Raw genomic sequence first — 19,527 nt, 5'->3', positions numbered from 1 at the left:
AGAATGTCATTGTTTACTCCTAGCAAAAGTTCAGCCGGCAGTGTTAGGTATATGAGGGAGAAATTAAGCAGCCGTGGGTTTCATGTGGCAGCTAGAGCTGAGTGTACTCAGTTACTGCTCAAGCCCACACAGTAAGGCTGTGGAAGAGATACATGCATAATTCATGTGCTTTTAATTAAATTTAATATCTTTCAATATATTGAATTTACTGCGATTACTTTTATTGCAATTACATTTATCTCTTCACAGCCTTTGACCTACTGAAGCATCACTTTTTTTCTTTCAATTACAATATGAGCATACACAACTAATTGGACTTTAGGAGGAGGTATGGCAAAGGAGACCCAGAGCTGTTCCAGGCTGTCCCCACTGGAGAGAACAGTGCCAGGACAGGGATGCCCAAGGGCCACTGAGGAAGATAGAAGCTGCCCTGAGCTGACCCACAACTGCAGGGAACAAGTCCTGCATGTCCTAAACCTCCTCTCTGAGGCTTGGATACAGTGGTCTTGGAAGGGTTTTCACGCAAGCAAAGCTGTCCTACAGGAGCTTTTTTCAAGCAGAGAGCTCAGTGCAGCCAGGGCTGTGCAAGCAGGGTGAACAGGCTGGTGGGAACAGTGGTTTGGGATCGGCAGAGGTGGCCCTTGGACACCAGGTGAGACACCTCAGTGCTGCACAAAGATTTCATGCAGAAGGGCGTCCCTAGAAAGGGGAGCCTAGCCCTTTTGCCATTGGATTTGTAGGTAATTCACACAGCTAGGAGATGTGTCATCTCTGAGGAGCAGGCTGCTGAGACCCACCATGGCACGTTCTTCTCTGCTAAACTCATTGCTCAGCCCCCCACAGTCTGTGATGGGATCTGTGGGGTGCAGTGCAGAGTCAGTGTCTGGGTCTTCTGGGCTGGGCCGGCCGCAGCACAGCTCTGCTGGAGACCACTCATGCGTGGGAAGATGTTTCAAGGCACCAAGGATGGGCCACGGGACTGGCAGTGCTGGGATTCAAGTCACTGCATAATCCAGTTTTTCCAGAGAAGGAACATAAACCATCTTGCTGTGGAAGGATGGGAGATAGAAATCCCACAAGGGTAGGATGATGGTGAAGAAAGGAGAACTCTCCCTCTTCCACCACATCCCCCATTTCTTTCCAGTGCTTCAAAGTTTAGCACAGCAATATGGAACAGCAGAGCCAAAGACCTTAGTGGTAGGAAGGGATAAAAGCCTGGTCATTGCTACTATGTAGGATTATGGTGAGGACAAGGAGGCTGCAAAAATACCCTGTCTGAAGGAAGAAGAAAGGAAGGAGAGAAGGGAGGAAGTGTGGGAGGAAGGGAAGGAGAAATAGAAGGAAGGAGAAAGAGAGGGAGGGAGCTAAGGAAGGAAGGTGACTTTTGTCACACTTCTTTGGGGTGCCTCCATTCATTAAAGCCTCACTGGGGATAAAATGGAGATTAACCATCCAAAATACGAGAGAAAAATCACTCATTTCAAGGGTAGGGCAAATGATAATACTCTCTCTTTAACATTACTCTTCTACATCCTTCTCTGGTGACATGGAATAGTCAGGAGAGTCTCTGAGGCTGAGCAGGGTACCCACAGATATTTACTGGACATGATGGGAGCTCCTGCAGCCCTGGCTGATGGCAGACCCTCACTAGCCAGCTGTTCTTTAGTGAGAGATCATCTTGTGGGGGTTTCCTCATTGGCAAGAAAAACTGGATCCAGGGCAGCAGAAGGGGAGACGAGAGATGAGTGAGACACAGAGGAAAGGTAGAAAAGTGCAGATGGAGGAGCCCCTTCTGAGGGTCAGGGAAAGCAAGAGCTGGCAAGGGCCTTCAAAAAGGCAAAAAGATTTTCAACTGGAAAGTTAACAAAGCCAGAGGAGCTTGTGTGGGAGGGGGGCTCACAGGAGTAAAGGAAGCAGGCACCCATGGAGCAGTCTGTGAGTGAGTGCCAAGCAGAGGAGGGAAGAGGATTGGCAGGGTGGCACAGAAAGGCACTAAGGGGCTGCAAGGCAGGTCATTAGAAGAGGTACCTTCTCTTCCCAGTGGCTCACAATAACAAGGGCATGTTGTCAGGAACCCACACCGAGCCTTGGCATGTTGAGCTGGAAATGGAAAAATGGGAGTGCTCTTGGGCCGCAGAGCTAAGTCAGTTCCAGCACTTCCCGTCGCTGCCTTCACAGGTCAGCAGCCTTGGCAGAGGTGCCTCTCAGGGGCTGTCATCCTCGCGTTGCCACAGAGGAGCTGGGAGCCCGTGTGACAAGGGCACGGCCGTTCTCATCTGGAGCAAGCACCTGTACTGCCTGTCTGCTCTGCTGCAGACCTGGCTCTGTTCCTTGAGCAAAGATTGGTCCTGTGGGGGTTAGTCAGCTTTCGAGGGCACAGGTTTGAAATGTCTTTGCAGGAGGGAGGAGTAATCAGTCTCACAGTGATGCTTCTACCACTAAATCCCTAATTTTGCACACTCAGGTAGAGGGCAGCTCACACTGACCTTTCTCCCGAGAGCCTCAGGCCTCTGCTCACGGCCTCACAACATGGGCACAAGGCAGCCTCCAAAACTTCAGAGCCTCAGCTCTTATGGGTGCCCCTTACACACACAAGCACCACAGCTCTCAGCCTCAACAGCCCCAAACCCTCACTGGGTGGACACAGAGCAGCGAATATCCCGGCTTCCAGCAAGGCAGTGCACATCCCACCTTGCAGAAAGAAGAGGCTGAATCGGCCACAGCAAGAAATGCACCCCAAGAAGGACAGAAGGACAGAAGTTCTGTGTGCTCTTATCACTCCTCCCTCCAAAAACCCTACCGTTTTTGTCTCATGCCAAACCACCTTGTGCCCTCACCAAGCCTGGCATTGCTGGAAGGGTGTTGGAGTCCAGGGCATTCCTTTGGCTGCCCTGGAGGGTCAGAGACCTGGGCAGGGGGATCTGGGACCCCAGCTCAGAGCTCAGAGAGACACTGGCTTTGATCTCAGTCCATGGGAGAGACTTCCAACACTGAGAGATGAATTACAGGCCACAAGAGTGTGAAAGATTGTAGTTTAGCTTATCACAGGGTGAAAAAACAGTAAATCTAGGTTTCTAGCATTGAAGTGAATGGGGGCAAGATGGAGGATCTGGGGCGTCGTCTCCTGCTTCTTCTTTCTTCTTCCCTCACTCCATTTCAGCAGTGACGTTGGCACAAAGTAGTTTAAGAAGATTGGGTCAAAGCAGAGATGACCTGTTTAGTATTAGTGATAGGCATTGGCAAGTAATGATAAATAAAGAATACGTAACAATTAGTATAAAAGATAAGGACAGCCCTGGGTGGGAGGAGTCATCAGATGTCTGAACAGCTGTGAACATCTTTGTTGGGCACTGAGAAAATTGTAAGATAAGAAACAATAAACGAAGCGCGCAACCTTGAAAAATCAGAACCTGAAGACTCCGTCTCTTTCATCCGTTTGGCACAGAGCTTTGCAGAGGGCAAAAAGACTCTAAAACCACCTGAATGTCGGGGAAAGGCCACGACAGAAGGGGACCAGCAGCCAAAGCAGAGCATGAGACAATTAGCACAGAAATAATTTTTTGTTGTTGTTTTTGAGAGTAGCAAGGCAAATAATTTAAAAAATAAGATATTTGAGTTCTTTACATCATGAGTCCTCAGGATGCTATGATGACTGACCAAATATCTTTCAAGAAAATAATTTTTGCTGTGGTTTTCTTGGATTTTCAGAAGAGTTTGCTAACAAAAGGCAGAAGAAGAACAATGCAGGAGGGTTGACTTGCTCCCTGATTGAAGAACTGAAGAATCACTGCATGAAACAGTAAGATCCATGTGGCTTTTATGCCACTCTGATGACACAGCTGAGCACTCACTGGCATTATATAGCAAACACACTCACTGTAGAAATACTCATTAAAAAAAATAACATAATTAGTATCAATAGCATATTGCTAATTTAATGAGGCAATTTTATATTTGTATTTTTTAAATAAAGTAAAAAAGCAAGTAATGTTGCAGGCAGTATTTTGCCATCTGGCTGTCTAGCAGGTAACAGTGCGGGTTGTTTGCTGCTCTCTTTTTTGCTGTTGTTTTCCACTACTCTCCTGACCATCATTGACTCTAAGGACTGGTGAGGAGACACCTCACAGGCCAAATGTGCTAGTGGCAGCACGTAAGATGTAGTTGTAATGGTCAGGGTTGTCAAACACATCTGACGCTAAACTGCTCCTGTTTCCAGCTTCTCACAAAAAGGGCAAGCCTGCTCTCCTCATCTGACACCAGAAGCTGGGATGCTCCCATGAACCTGTCCTGGGGTGGCTGGGAAAGGACTAAGTTGATCTTTTATTTTCCTCATTCCCTGGTGTATCCTCCTGCACATCTGGCCACAACGAGACCTGACTCTGGGTTTGCTGCAGGGTTGCCCTTCAGGTCAAGTTGCACTTGGGCACAAGGAACCCAGTGCTGACCAGCTCCAAAGGCTTCACTGTGCTTGGCAAAGGTATGGCCACTGTTTCTCATGAGCCTTGGGGTTCCCTCCACTTGCCCATGTCTGCACCCTGATGGGTACCTTCCTATCCCCTTACTGCCACAGGATTTTTGCACCACAGCCAGGCTGAAACCATTGCCGCCTTGTCCCCCTGCCCCAACTTCACAGTGCCTGTATGCAAATTCTGTTTTCTGCCTGAGAAAGCATGTCCCCAGAGATACAGAATTAATGACTTCACACTCGAGTCTCACAGATCAGTTGTCTGATAATGAACCAAAAGATTGTTCAGATTTACATCTCAGAAGTCCTCACTGCTTCTCCGTTGCAGCCAAATTCCACAAGAGTATTTGCTGACCTTTTAGTGCACAGCTTCTCATCACGCTGCACCTCAGAACACTACTCTGTTGCAAAGATCTTTATTAAGGAGAATTAATTAACTGGGTTTGTGGTCTGGATAATCAATTTCCTTGGTTTAAATTGAGTAGAGTTGGAAGAATGCTGATCTGTTGCTCCTCTGATTTCCCCACATAGAGGATAAAAATAGAAGATCCAGATGGAGAAATTGGGTTGGGATCAGATTCCTCCTGAATACAGAGTTTTGGCAACCTCAGAAAACGGGGTGAACATTGCTGGGATTTAATTTCATAAGTGCACTGGGAAAGTTACTGTTAAAATATCCTGATTCAGAGACCTTTGAAGGAAAGGGAAATGTTTCATTCCGAAGCAACTGTTCATTTAGACATTGAAAGAAAGGCAAAATCAAGGGCAAAAATCTGAGTGAAATGTCTTACTTGTTTTTGGAAAAAATTACCGCCAACAGGCTTAGTTTGATTTGGTTTTTTTGGTGGGTATGTTTTTAAATTTTCCTTGATGGAGCAGTTTAAAAACCTGGTGTCTCTCAGCCCTGTGTGGAACACTCCTCCCCACCCCTTCCACTCTAGTAATACTTTTTGCTGCCTTTTGAGCCCTAGATGAAAGCCGAAAAAAACCTGCCAAATTTTGTGTTTGTCTACCTTGATCCTGTGTTTTTCTGGCTCTGGTATTCAGCAATGTGTGCCCCACCTAATGACCCCACAGATAATTGGCACCCTACAACACTAGACTATAACTTTAGTCTGGAGGAAACCCTCTAGGCTTTATGAAGAAATTATCTCTCCATTTTTTCTTTGTGTTGTAATTTTTTTTATGATGGTAGATCCATTTTCCTAGCAAGCAAATGCTTCCTTTAATTGGCATGTCACACCCCTTGCCTCCTAAATGACTGGTTTGACTACAAATTGCTCAGACTCTGTGATTTATTTTTCATCTCTTTTATTGCAGGCATGAATACAGGAACAGGTAAACAGCTGAGCCGTAAAAGTTTCTCTTTAGGCATGTTTTCAACAAAATGCCATCATACACTGTCTGATGATACATGCTGCTACTCAGGTGAAACAAAATGGTGTGAGCAGTCTTGCTTTTAAGCTGCTACCCACCACTCAATGCTGCAGCTGCCAAGGAAGCCGTCTCCTCCACTACTCTCTATCTTCCCTCCTTCTCCATGTCATCTACAGCTTCTTTTACGGCACTTAACTTTACAAAACACAGTAGTGAGGCTAATCTTACATGCAATTACAGATCAGTCTCAGTATATTTATTGCAAACTCCTTGAACATCAGGACATTAAAAAAAAAAAAAAAAAAAAAAAAGGAAAAGAAAAAAAAAAAAAAGAAGAAAAATATTCCATTGCATAATTACAAGTTGGGGTTTTTTAGCAAATGAACCAGAAATGTATTCAGAAAAAAATAAATAAATAAAAGCAAAGGCTATTTGTAAACAGTTCAAACAAAACATGATGCTGCCTCCAATGAAACATTTCACTGCATTGCCAGCTCTGTTTCAAGTGGGCACGTTGCAAGAGAGTGAAGCTATGAACTGAAACTTTGGAGGAGTTAATTTTCAAATTTTGCACTTCCAGGGTCTATGAAACATGAAAAGTCTGCATACACAGTGGGATTTGAGAGAGGTGTGGAATCTCAACCAACATTTCTAAAGAAAACCCAGTAATTCCTTTCAAAACAAAATAGTGGAAACAGCTGAGCCACACAAAAACAAAGCACAATTTGTTGGCTTCCATAAGAGACTGCAAAATGAGAAAATATTTAACTCCTTGCATAGCTATTTAAATGGCCAATAAATTTTGCTGGAATCACCCAAACATGACAACATTGCATTCCGCTGCTTAGAGACTTCACGCTGAAAAGCTGGGATCTGCTGATGGGGTCAGAGCATCACTCGGGGCACTGCAAAAAGTCAGAGCCACCCCTGATTAGCTTTGCCAGCGTGGCTATAGCAGGAGGTTTCATCAACCAGCTACTCCCAGATGGAGCACGACTACAGAGAAGCCTCTGTGCTTATGTCACTGTAAGTTGTTATCCCAGCTCTCTGTTCTCCCACAAGGGATAAAAGCTGTTCTGACAAAAGGATATTTCTGGCAGTTTATGTACACCTAATGCGCAAGGCTTTTGCTGGCAGAGCTACTCCGATCACAAATCGTACCTCAAAGCTGAACCCTGGATGATGCAGCTGAGTCAGCAAGGGTTTGCAATGTAGACCTAGCCAGAGGGACAGAGAGCAGGATTCATCTCACTTAACTTTAATCAGTATAAAGGTAGACACTTAAGTCAGAGGCACCTCTGGAAGACAGCTCCTTTGATCTCTCATCGGTTGAGAGCTGGGCATTTTAATGTTAGATGAGATGAACCCTTTCCCAGGAGAGCTGAAGAGAAAAAATCCTTTCAGCCAACTTTTCCCATCACCGCTTCTGGAGACCATGCTTCAGAAGGCTGCTGTTCAAATGTGTTATCTTTACACATGTCAATGTACATGATGATGATAGCCTGTGCTGGGCTTCATGCTGCCACAACTACATATGCAAGCTTAAAGCTAGCTCAGATACTTCTGCACTATTATATAGACATACCATCAGGCAGAGTATCCTTTAACACCTGTAGAGTTAAATTGTAGGGGCAAATCTGCAATATCTGCCCCTCTGCAATATGTTCATGTTGACATTGTCTTGTTCACGGTAGTTTTGGGTAACAGGTGTCCTAACACTGTCATTCCCAACCAGAGGTGAGGCGGAAGTGTTTCTTCAGAGGATGTGAAAACTGAGATGCTGAAGCATGGCTGAAGAAGGTACGTAGTAAGAAAGAACAAGATGATGACATTCCACAGTTAAAAGTTTAGTTTGATATCAGTAAAACAGTTTTAATAAAGCTCCATTAGACTGCAGAATAGGAAACGGTGGCAGCCAGTGGATAAGACACTAAAACATGACAAGGCAACGTACTTAGAGTTGTTCTGTGGAAAATGTCCCACAGAAACTAAGCAGCCACATAAGCCTTTCCCTCTTCTCCTGGTGGGAACCAAAGAAGGAGGAATCTCTGCCCTTCTTCAGCTATCCCAGAGCATGCCTCAGCTATAAGGACTTGGCCATATAAAGTAACCTTGGTTCATGTTACTTGTTTTCCAGTTCTGACTATTTCAGCTGAAGAAATTTTATACAATGGGAGCAAAAATGATGCATTAAACACAATAAACTAATAGATTGTTTATGGGCCAGAACATCTTATGGGCTAGTCTGACTCAGGCATTCAGTTTTGCCCAAACACTTCTGCTTAAGTGATCAGACTGTCCTAACGTGGTTCTGTTTTGCCCGCAAACCTGAAGGCGTATTGTGGGGTTCCTAAAGTCCACTACATGGAAGTCAGGATGACTGAAGGGTGTGTTCAGATTTTTAATTTTGTTAGGTTTTTTTTTTTTCCTCTGCGTTTTCCTTGACAATGATTTTGTGAAACTGTTGCCAGTTCAAACACAGTTGGGTGTTTCCTAACAGGCAGAAACCAGATTCAGCCAGTCAGCACTGTGCCATTCCCAACCTTACTTGGTTTTCCTCACCCAAACCAGCATTTCTATTTACAATTTTCTTTTATTTGTTCTTCAAAACGCACACTCTCTCTTGGACACAGGCAAAATGTGCTGCTGCTTCTCCCTCACCAATACTGTGGGGGAAGTGGTGAGAAAAGAGTAATAGGAAATTGCATTTTCCCCTCCTTTCTGATTTCGTCACAGGGATTTAATGTGTAATCAATTTTTAAGAGCCCTGGATTGATTGAGTGGGACATTAAAATGTAAGGAACAGAAGTGTCCTGGCACTGCAACTAGAGGGTGGGTAGCATACATGTCATATCTGATTACCCAGAAAAGTCACTGGAATGCTCTTAAATTTACAGTCCAGGTGTGGTTTTGTGGCTCCTTGTGCCCACTGTTCATGTTGAGCCACTTGATTAAATTTTATAACGTGATTTCCTACTGAACAGTTGTGCTGTGTACTTTGACCCCATTTATGGCAACCAGAAAGTTTTGGGTTTGTTGGATTTAAATGGGAAACCTAATGTTAATTTTTGTCCCAGCAAATATAAAATAAGCAAGTCATTTTATACCTTCACACTGCAATCCGGAGTCTTATGAAGCTCTCCCGAACTCTCATTTTAGAAAAACAGCAGAAGCTAACTCTGAAGGAAACCCAGTCTCAGAGCAATCACTTCCCAGCCTCCACACAAACAAAGAGCTTAAGCTGAGATAAAGCCATCGTAATCAGTGGCAAATGAAGGGCCATTGTTTATCTTAATACAAATAAGAGAACATAGTGTACAGAGTAACAGAAAAATATACATCTTCAGCCATACAAAATGCACAAAAGCTTTCCTGTTGAAAGAGTACCTTGTAGCCGACAGTCAGATGTTGTTAGTTTTCTGGATCACCCTGCACTACTGAACAAGGGGACACAGAAACCGTTTCTTTCCTTAGGAGATAGCTGGTAGCATTACCTGTATACCATTAATTCCCTTCCTGCGGCTGCAGCTCTGCAGTGCTGGACCACCCACCCCACCTCATGCCTGAGATAGCTCCACCGAATGTAGAGGCTGCTTGGGTGCTGGAGGTGGACGTGATGTACAGCCAGGCCCATCCTCCTCAGGTTTGCCAGGACATATGCGCTGGCTAGTAGAGTTAAAAATAAGGGTATAGGCACAGCTATGCCGTTAAACTATCATTGTTCTTGTTCTTGAAAGGGACCAATCAATTCATGTCAGTCAGTCAGGTGGTTTATTTACCCAGGAAGGAAAAAATTCTCCTTATGTGAGCTACGTCCACAACGCTGAGGCTCTACAACCTTCAGCGCTGGGGCAGAAGATGTCTGAGCATGGGCTAGCCTTAAAGCCTAGGCAAAGTGGAGAAGGTAAAACTCCTCACTTACTTTAAAAAAGTCAGTATCAAGCTAGAAAGTCAGTAGTAAATTACTTTAAACAACGGATTTTTTTCGTCCATTAATGGAAACATGGTAAGATTTAGTTGAAGGTGTTTAGGTCAAGTTGACAAGCTATAGGGAGTATTGGGCGTGTATCTAAGGTGGGGTGTCTCTCCCCCTTGCAGCTATTTATATCTCTGAATGAAGGTTAAGGTTAGGAATTTAATGACAGCCGTTTATTCTGTGGAGACTAACAGTCCTGGGGTTAGGATGTAATAATCATTCTTCTGCTTTAAAAATGGTTCTCTTAACAAATAGCAGTAGCTCGTTGCAATTTTCAGTTGTACAAAATGACATATTTTCTATGTTACTATCAAAATATTCTGCATAACATTAATTTCTGTGCACTTATTAACATATGTACAGAACAGTGTTTCCCAATAGAAATCAGTATGCTCCTTGCTGATCCTCTTTGCCCTAGATTTACCAAAATCAAACCAGAAATTAATTGTGTTAATAGTATAAAATCTCAGGAGAGATAAAGGATTGAAGGTTTATTTCCCAGCAGCAAATGAATAAAGGAACTCCTTCAAAGTCTAGCCGAGACGTAATTTTAACCAACCATGGTGAATCCAGGCGAGCCAGGAATATCACACATTTTCCCAATGCATTATGTTGAGTACACAGAAGCAGAGGAATGTAAACAGACAGAAGGCACATGAAAGGCCCCAATCCATTCTCCATCTGACGGAAGTGCGGATTTCATAATTCTGTCATCAAGAGTCTTTTCATCATTTTCTCTCTCTCAAGTTCACGCCTCAGAGTCTCTGCGCTGTGTAATTAATGCACAAACAGCCAATTATGGGAACAACAATAAGTCTCAGATTTCAATTTAAACTAATTAACATTTTCAAAATACCAAAGGAGGGGAAAAAAAGGTCAGACTCGATTCAGTGAAAAAACTGATAGCTGATGGCTGATTCAAAAACAAGTTTAGTTTGATGTTTCTGAAGAGCAAACAGAGGCAAGAAGCACAAAGAAAGATCCACATGACAAAAGAATTTATAATTTCATCAAACCCCATTAAAGGCTACTGATTTCAAAGGGAGCTGGACAAGGAGTAAAAATGGAGTAGCTACAGTAAATGCCATTATGAAATAATACTGTTACAGCCTTCTGCTCCTGGGTGTAATCTGATATTGAGGGATATATATACATAGATATATAGTTATTCTGAATTTACCACAGTCCTGCACATATCAGTATGCTACAATCAGAGCCTGAGGTCCTTGTTCTCACCAATTCACTCCAGAGCCCAGAGGTTTTTTAACACTGGGAATGCCCTGGGTTAGCGATTCAGTTTCTAAAAGGGTTTACCATGCTTTTCTGAAAATTACGTATCCCACATTTGTAACAGTTTGGAGATTTAAACTGCATTGCATAAAACCTTGCAGCCCATTTGTGGACAAGCAGGGGTAGAATCACCCACATGGGTTCGAGACATCTTACAGAAGCTGAGTTCAGCACTACAGTTTCAGAATTAGATTTTCACTGAAATGATAAATTTTTAGATGTGTTAGCAATGTTGAACAAGTGTGCAGGTGCAATTAACCAACATCTGCAAATAATAATTAACAACCAAAAATGGGAATTGACTATGAATCCAAAAGTAAAAAAGACTAATTCATTATTATGTCAAACAAATATTTTTCATAAGCCTTGGACTGTTTGTGCTCCAGAAGTACTGAGTATATCGACTTTTACATTTATATTCAGTAAATTATCAGCTTGGGAAGTTCAGCTTTGATTAAATTATAGAATAAGAATCCAGCATGCAAAACCAGTAGGATGAAAGAATAGAAAACTGAAAAGAGTCTGCCTGTGGAAAGGTGGTATAGATTATTGTTTCTCTGGGAAATTATATTACAAGATCACTGTAGCTTGACATTACCAGAAAAGGGGAAAAAAAAAAAAAAAAAAGAAAAAAAGGAAAGAGGAACAAGAAAAAAAAAGAAAAAAAGGAAAGAGGAACAAGAAAGAAAACCAATGCCTGTTTTTCATTTAGAAAAACAGACACTTCTCAATCTCAGCTTTCCCCCACGGACATCTAATTTCAGAAAACAAATTGTAGCAGCAATTATTAAAACTAAACCTTTGTAGTTCACACAAAATTTGCCTGAGGAAAGTCTGCACAACCCTTTCTCTCCAGGGCATTGGCCACAGAAATGGTACACTGCTGGCTGCAGCAGTTAATTAAGGTAAGCTTTTTTTAAATCTCAGAGCATGAGACTATGAGTTACAGATATTTCTTTACATAACCCACCTATTAGTAGTCAAGCAATGATCTGTCAGTATAAGAGAAAATGACACTTTATGGTATTTATGGTATTTATGACAGAAAAAGGGAAATCAAGCTGATTCATTTAATGCAGAAAGCATCACAGAATTTCTGTGAAAGGACTGCACAGTACCTGTCTGCCAGCGAAATGGGCTTATGCGACGTATATACTGTCTGGACTGTTGGGGTTGGTATAGTCTCTGCCAGAGACCTCAGGACGGGCGATGGAGACACCAGCGTAATCTTAGGAGATGACTGCACCCCACAGCACTGTATTTTGCTGTCTGCAAATTCTGCCTAAAAAAAAAAGAAAAAAGAAGTATACACACAGAGAAAGAAAAAAATGCAGATTAGCTTCTACTGGTCTCGCCATCTTTCGCTATCCAATTCATTGCCAAACACTCAGTAACAGCAGCTAAGAATGAGAGCAAACGGGAGGCTGTGGCTACAGCCTCTCAGTGCAGCCTCTGCAGATTCTGGACCTCTTTTGATGCCTGGGGGACAAGCCTGATTGCAACATGCACCAGGTGAGATGACACTGCATGTATGAGACTGGCAGCATTCAGCTAAAAACAATGATCCATTTGGGGAATGACACTTATTGCATTTCCCCTAAAAACTGTGCAGAATGTTGACAACATGAGATTTCTGGAATATTCTTCAGTAATGCTATACAACTTGCTGATGGGTCCTCTAACTAACTGGTGTTTTATTAACAGCTGGGAGTCTGGGCTTTTGGGAGTCCAGGTTTCAAAATCTCTGTCCCTTTCCCACTTTTGCTAACTGGAACATGCCTCAAGAGAGATATTCTTGCAGTATCCAGTGAAAGGCAACATTAAAGCAATATTGGAAGTGCAGATTTAAGACAAACAGCAAGCGACCATCTCTTGCCTTTTAGGTGAGGTATTTTAGCCCAATAATATTATAGCAAATACTGGGCTATTTTTACAACCAGAGGAAGAGGATCCCTAAAAATCAAACATCTCTGTCTTGCTTTTTGGCATGGGCTATTTCTCATGCTAAACCACGACAGCTAGTGCCTGTGGTACATGTCTGACCCTGACCTGCGAAGAATACAGAGGAACTGTGGCTGTCAGTGCGACAGGATCATTAAAACATGTTCCTACTGCTATCAGCTACCTTTCTTCCTTGATGACTTCTGAACCCGGTTCAGAGTCTAAGGCAGGGAGGAAGAAAAGTCACCATCATAAGAAAGTAACTATTTGAAAAGCAATTTTTTTTTTCTTTTTTTTTTTTTTTGGTCTAATAATTTCTGAAATTCTGCAAGCCCCTGCAAGTGATTCACAAATTTAGTTTAAACAGTGGGAAAACTATTTAAGCCCAGGAAAGACTGGCTGTGTTAGGTTTGCTTGCTTATTGTCACTTTTTAACATGTCTAGACACTTCTCTAATGATCCAAAATAACCTCTGAAGCAAAAGGAATTTCATTAATTCCACAAAATCAGTAAAATGGAAAAATGTAAAATCAACTAAAGAAACTCTCCTGAATGAAATAATGGCTAAAAGAATCTGTTCAAAATTCTCTGTCATTCAACTTTTAAAACTTTTACAAACTGAAGGGGTATGAAATTCAGTGTTCCTCATACAGGACCCCTGTGCTCCAAGGACTGCCAGATCTTACTCTATGGCATGAGAAGACGACATCACTTCGAAGCTCATTTAAATTCTCATATGAATTCTCCCAGCCTCACTGAAATCAGCAGAGTGATGATAAACTACACTTGCTGAAAAATTGCCTTGAATTCCATAGTGTGTTTGCTCTGGATGATTATTTTACAGTAGCTATCCAAAGCATCTTTTTGCATATATGTCTGACTGCATGGTGTGCTTAAGCCAAATATTTAACTGCTCTAAACAGACATAATTTCATTAATTTAAATCTATGTGACTTACGCCTGCCTGAGAACATGGCCATCATGTCTGCCATTTTTCTGTGGAAATCTCTGAAGTTCAGATGGTTTCTGGCTTGAAGCTTATATTTAAACATTCTAGGTAACCAAGTCATCTAATTTTTCATCTGGTCAAATCAACACAACTACACATACAACACCAAATTTGAAGCTGTACATGAAAAGGAAAACTTTCTAAATGTCACTATTCATAATGGTTTTCCTGCTTAACAACATTTCAATGTTTCCTTCTAAGGGGGAAAAAAAAAAAAAAAAAAAAAAAAAAAAAGGGGAAGGGCAAGCAGCAAGGAAAGTAAACAACAATAAAAAAAAGTTTACAATTAACAAACATTACCATCTGGGTCTCTGTGTGACTGGAGACCATGCAGAGTTTAATCTGCCTGCAGGTCCTAGCTACCCCTCCCTTACCTCTCCTGTCTGTAGCTCTCTTCAAGCCCTCAGCAGTGCATCAGGATGATCTGAAATGCTGTGGAGAGACACCTCCCTTTGGGCTGGGACACAGGACCATGGAACACAGGACCAAAGCCACCTAACTCTCCTAATTGTTTTCCCATCTCTGTGCAGTCCTGTAGGTAGCTGCTTGTTTGCCACAGATATTTGTACATAACTCACTAAAAGGAATGCACAGGATCATGTGATGGATCATACATTATTTGTTTTTTATTGCAATGGCATTTTAAATGTTTGTGATCTCGATCTTGCCCTCCACCCTGCCCAGAAAAGTGGAAATGTGTGGGGAGAAGATGGGATTTCATAAAGATTAGTTTGAATTCTGCTTTGCTTCTTTTCTCCTGACAGAACATAACAAAAATTCATCATTTGAATTTGCCATGAAATAGCCATTTTCTGCAATATGGAAATTTCTGTGGGTAAGTATATTGGTATACCTTCTGTTGGTATTTTAGAGTTCTGACCCCCCAGTTATGAAAATGTATGTTATATAGCCCTCCTAAATTTTGCTTTTATCCTAACTGTCAGAGACAGGAAAATAACATCTGACAATTAATGCTAATTAGTAGGAAAGCTAATTTGGGGGGGACAGATAATTTTGCTTAGATAAAGGAGTACTGTGAAAGACACAAGCACTGTAACTTTGGGTTAGCTTTTATCACAATTGTATGGTCTGGACTTGGCTGACATAATGAAATATTGCTATGACATTTCTGTGTACTTTCAAATGCATTTATAATTGGAGCTCAACGGTGGCACTGAAACAGCTTGGGGAGGCTAACTAACTCTGGCTTTAAAGTACCTATTTGGAGAAAAAACACATTTACATAAAAGCCCATGATCAGGTTTATTGTGAAAGAAAAGCCTCTTTCTTTAAATCACTAAATACAGACAGAACCCTCACGTGACCCAACAGTGAATGAAGTTACTTATCTTAGATTATATGCCAAATATAGATTGCTGCAACCAGTAAAATTTAACATCAAATTCTGAAATGCTTCCTTTTAAAATTGTGAGTCATTTTACATGGTGTTTATAAGCAGTGTTTCTTAAAGAGTAGTTAATTTTGTCATACTTTTCTTGTCATACTTACTACCTAATGCCTCTGCCATGAAAGCAGGATTTTGATCATACTTACTTTTTAAATTGTCAGATTATTATTTTGTTTGTATCTGGTTTACCTCACCAAAATCCCCAAGACACATCTTCTGTGAAAATTTAACAAGAATGAAGTTGAATATTGGATTCACGTTTGTGGGTAAACATGGGAGTTTGTACAAGGATACCATTGTAGTCATTCACACACTAAGTAAAATTCTTTAAAATTCAGCTGTAAATTCAGTGAAAATCAGGGCCCTCTTTGTGATGGCACAGCAGGTGGTTTCAGGCAGGAGTCAATGCAATTGCTAGACAGAGGACTAAGTCTTCCCATTCCCTTACTGCTTCCTGTGAAGATGTTATGGAGCTTCACAAGGGTCCTCTACAGTCCTGAAATGAGCAACATTTCGGGGCTGACTTTATTAGTGGTGAGCCTTGACTTTTAACTTTTAGTCCTCTGTCTAATAAGCAGCAATGTCTGAATGCAGGCAACGTTTTTTATAATAAGAATCTTTAACTGCTTTGTACTCCTTAATTTCTACTTGGAATTTTTTTTTTTTTTTTTTTTTTTTAAGGACTGTTTAGTGCATAGATTTCTGACACTTAAAAAAATCAGTTGGAATTGTGTTAAAACACAGTTTTTTAGTTGCATGTTCTACTTACAGAAAACTGTGGTACTGTTGTAAAGGGATCGAAAAAAGGATTAGATGTATCAGCAGGGAATGTCTTTATCTTTAAAAAAGATAAAGAAAAAGATGTTACTTTCAGAGCATAAAAATGCAAAAGAAAAAAAAAAAAGCAGCAAAGCATTGCAACTACAGTGACATATCCAACAAATCAGAGCAGTTCAGCAGTGCTTGGACCACACCCAAAAAAGACCCTTCCAAAAATGCATACAGAAACCTGATGATGAATAGTCAAAGCATAAGCATGAAAACTTGATAAATTAATTTTACCACGTAATTAAATGTGTTGAGCAAATACAGAGCTGGTTGCATACAATATATCTTCCAATTCTGTCATCAGCATTATTGATTCTTTTGGCCAGCACTACATTTTAAGATATGCAATATGAAGTGCAGGAGTAAATTTTGCTGTACAGGAACTTTGACTAAAGAACTTGTGTTTTAAATATCTTAGACTTTCAAATTTTCCCCTACACAGCTGCTACCAAAGACAAACAATTATGCAAGGAGGGATTAAAAGAAAACCATGTATTAAAAAAACAGAGGGACAACTGTTTGTTTCAGGAATCTAGGAGGCCCTATGGGCTGTGGATAAAGGATGACCCTTGTAGGTTTTTTGAAAAGTGCATGGAGACAAAGGAGGAGACCAACATATCCATCTGCTGAGAGGGCTTGGTCCATGAGGATATAGTCACTGGTGTGAGCAGAACCTGCTGGAAGTCACTTCTGCCCTTAAAGTAATTTCAAACATTAGCTGAAATTAAAATATATATTAAAAGCAGCAACAATCTCCGTCCCACTTAATTGTGAATGCTGTTTCTCATTATTTTCCTTTTCAGAGTGCAGACATTATTATTCATTCATTCAGAGAGGACAAAATAGTAAATAAACATTTGAGTTTTGAACTGCACTTCATGCCTTTGCTTTGGAAAATTACATTTTTCACTGTAAAGGTATGTTTTTCACTTTATTACAGAAACTGCTGTGCATTGGTTTGTTATGCATGTCTTCAATCATAATTTACTAACTACAGCTATACAACCGTTGTTTAATAATGAGGAAAGCTATCTTGAGGGCCCTGAGTCCCTGTAGGCCAAAGAAAAACCTGGAATTATGACATCAAATATAATTAAGTAAATGTTCATTGTTTATTTTGCAAATAAAATAGCAGAAACATTTTGGCTTATAAGGGTACCAAGGGAAATTAACAGCTATCTGTGGGCACACTACTGCAAACATGGAATTAAGCTTAGCATTAATTGTCAGTCTTCTTACACATGAGGAGTATAGATAGCAAAGATACTGTCAAGCATGTAAATAACTATTTAACAGAGTAAAGCTGTTTGTAAATCAATTACACAAGCGTAAATGAACCAATAACTCTGTGAAAGAGAAATTATTTCAAATCACAATTTTCTGTGCAGACTTATTAAAGGAGGTTTCACAGTTCCATATTCATGTCTGTTAGCAAAGTATTGCTTCATTGCTGATTGAACCGAACTCATTAGACTGACAAAATAGCTCCTCACAAGTTTGTTATTTTACATTATACCCAGAGCCAAATCTAGGCAGCTGTAGCATGTCTCACTCTTCTGAGAGACAACAAATACCCATGAGCACAGGCTGACATTCTCAGGTTATGAAGGGTTTACAATATGATGTTACAGTACAAAGTACAAATGTACTCAGTTACAAATAAAATCTTTGAGACAAAGCCAAACAGGGATGGACAGCAGGCTGCTCGTGTGCAGTATGAGTTTGATATCCCACAGCTAAAATCTCTCCAGTTTTGCTGGTTGGTCTCATTAAGGAAATGAAGAACAGTTACTGAAAGCAGGACAGAAAAATTATGCAGAATACTGGAGATTCCACTGAGATTTGGGAGCAGAGGCACATAACAGGAGTCAGCCTGATCACATGCTGTGACCCACAGCCATGCAGAGTAACTTCTTGCAAAACCAGCCCTTCTGTCTGTGGACATGTGTGAGGGCAGCCTATGTATCAAAACAGGGCAAGAAATGGTTAATCTGGTTTAGTTATCAGTGTGACTCCCTTTCTTGGGGAGCTGTGCTTTTTTAGTCTTGAGAATAGGACAACGTTGACAAATGAAAGGCTCTCTGTATTATAAACCCCCAATTTCTGGCCTTTTAAACAAAGTGGAAAGAGAAATTAGGGAACAGAGGAAAAAGCCCACACCTGTGTTCCATTTAAGACTGACAAACAGAAACCATCCTGCTTAGCCTTTAGTATTTACTCTTTCTTTCTGCATATTTTTTTGCCTCTGAGAACAGGCCACTGTAAATCAAAAGGCACAACAGAATTTATTAGTTTGGTTCAGATCTTGATTAAATTATTGCTGCCAGCTTCCATAGACAAAGCAGAGAGACAACACTTCAGAGAGACAACATTTCAGCAGTGGCCTCTTCAGCATTGGCAAGAAGTTCTTAACTATTAATGGCTTGGCTCTTCTGAGTAGGAAGTTGGTACAACATCCTAATCTATACAATAGCAGGAAAAAATATATTCAAGAATACTATTCAGACAGAGGACTTGTAAGACGGGGAGACAGCAGTGTGGAAAACATCAATTTAAAAATTGGTTTATGTGAAACTTGATTTGGAAATTTGAAATGTCTCTTCAGCCAGGAATATACTTTGCCTGCTTTGACCTAACTGTCCTGTATGTTCACCATGGCCAGAAGTAGCAGTTGCCAGGACCTGAAAGGATGAAGAAAAGCCTGTGATTCCCACCCTACCACACAAGGAAAGCAGCGTCATGGGTGAGTCTCTCTCATACCCTTGCACTGGAGTTGAGTTTGTTGTGTGAAGTCAAAAATCTCGGAGTAGCTCAGAAAGCAAAACAACTCCCTGACCAGAACCTAAATGTTAGGCCTTCCTCACACAGCCTCTCTCCCTGCCCTAGGAAGACATACCATACCTTTAAATATCTCCTAACTCACACGGAAGAAGCCGACTCTTAAATTTTCCAGGGGGCTTTCTTCTCCCTGCCTTGGCAGCATCAGTTGAAAGATGCCACTGGGGAACTGAGAATGAGAACGGAAGAAGGGCAGAGCCAGCTCTACAATCTGCTTCAAAGCTGCACTTCCTTCAGCATCGGGAAACCCTCAGCAGCTTCCAGGCTTTACCTGGGGTCGCACACACAAAGGGAAAAGGAAGAGGGAAGAGGAAGTGGGCAGTTCCATGGGCAGGTTGATCTCATGAAGCTGAACTCTAGCTGCTCAGAGAAGTAAAACACAGTAGCTGTCAGTG

The 19,527-nt window shown here is 41.4% G+C and overlaps 1 protein-coding gene across 3 annotated transcripts in view; it reads right to left on the bottom strand.

Moving 5' to 3' along the window:
• Positions 1-6,200: 6,200 nt before the first annotated feature.
• Positions 6,201-19,527, bottom strand: part of EPB41L4B (erythrocyte membrane protein band 4.1 like 4B) — a 170,248-nt gene continuing 156,921 nt past the window's right edge. For 2 of the 3 annotated variants that reach the window (XM_040078806.2, XM_040078825.2), the window contains 3 exons: positions 16,236-16,304; positions 12,227-12,390; positions 6,201-10,587 (listed from right to left, as the gene is read on the bottom strand). In XM_040078806.2, coding sequence (XP_039934740.1) covers positions 10,518-10,587; positions 12,227-12,390; positions 16,236-16,304 — 303 coding nt within the window. In that variant the 3' untranslated portion in view covers positions 6,201-10,517. The remainder of the gene's footprint in view (positions 10,588-12,226; positions 12,391-16,235; positions 16,305-19,527) is intronic. The other variant, XM_040078816.2, reaches the window with a different exon arrangement.

The sequence above is a fragment of the Hirundo rustica genome, chromosome 1 (assembly GCF_015227805.2).
Source record: "Hirundo rustica isolate bHirRus1 chromosome 1, bHirRus1.pri.v3, whole genome shotgun sequence".
Classification (NCBI taxonomy): Eukaryota; Metazoa; Chordata; class Aves; order Passeriformes; family Hirundinidae; genus Hirundo; species Hirundo rustica.
This window is presented reverse-complemented; position numbering and strand designations above follow the sequence as displayed.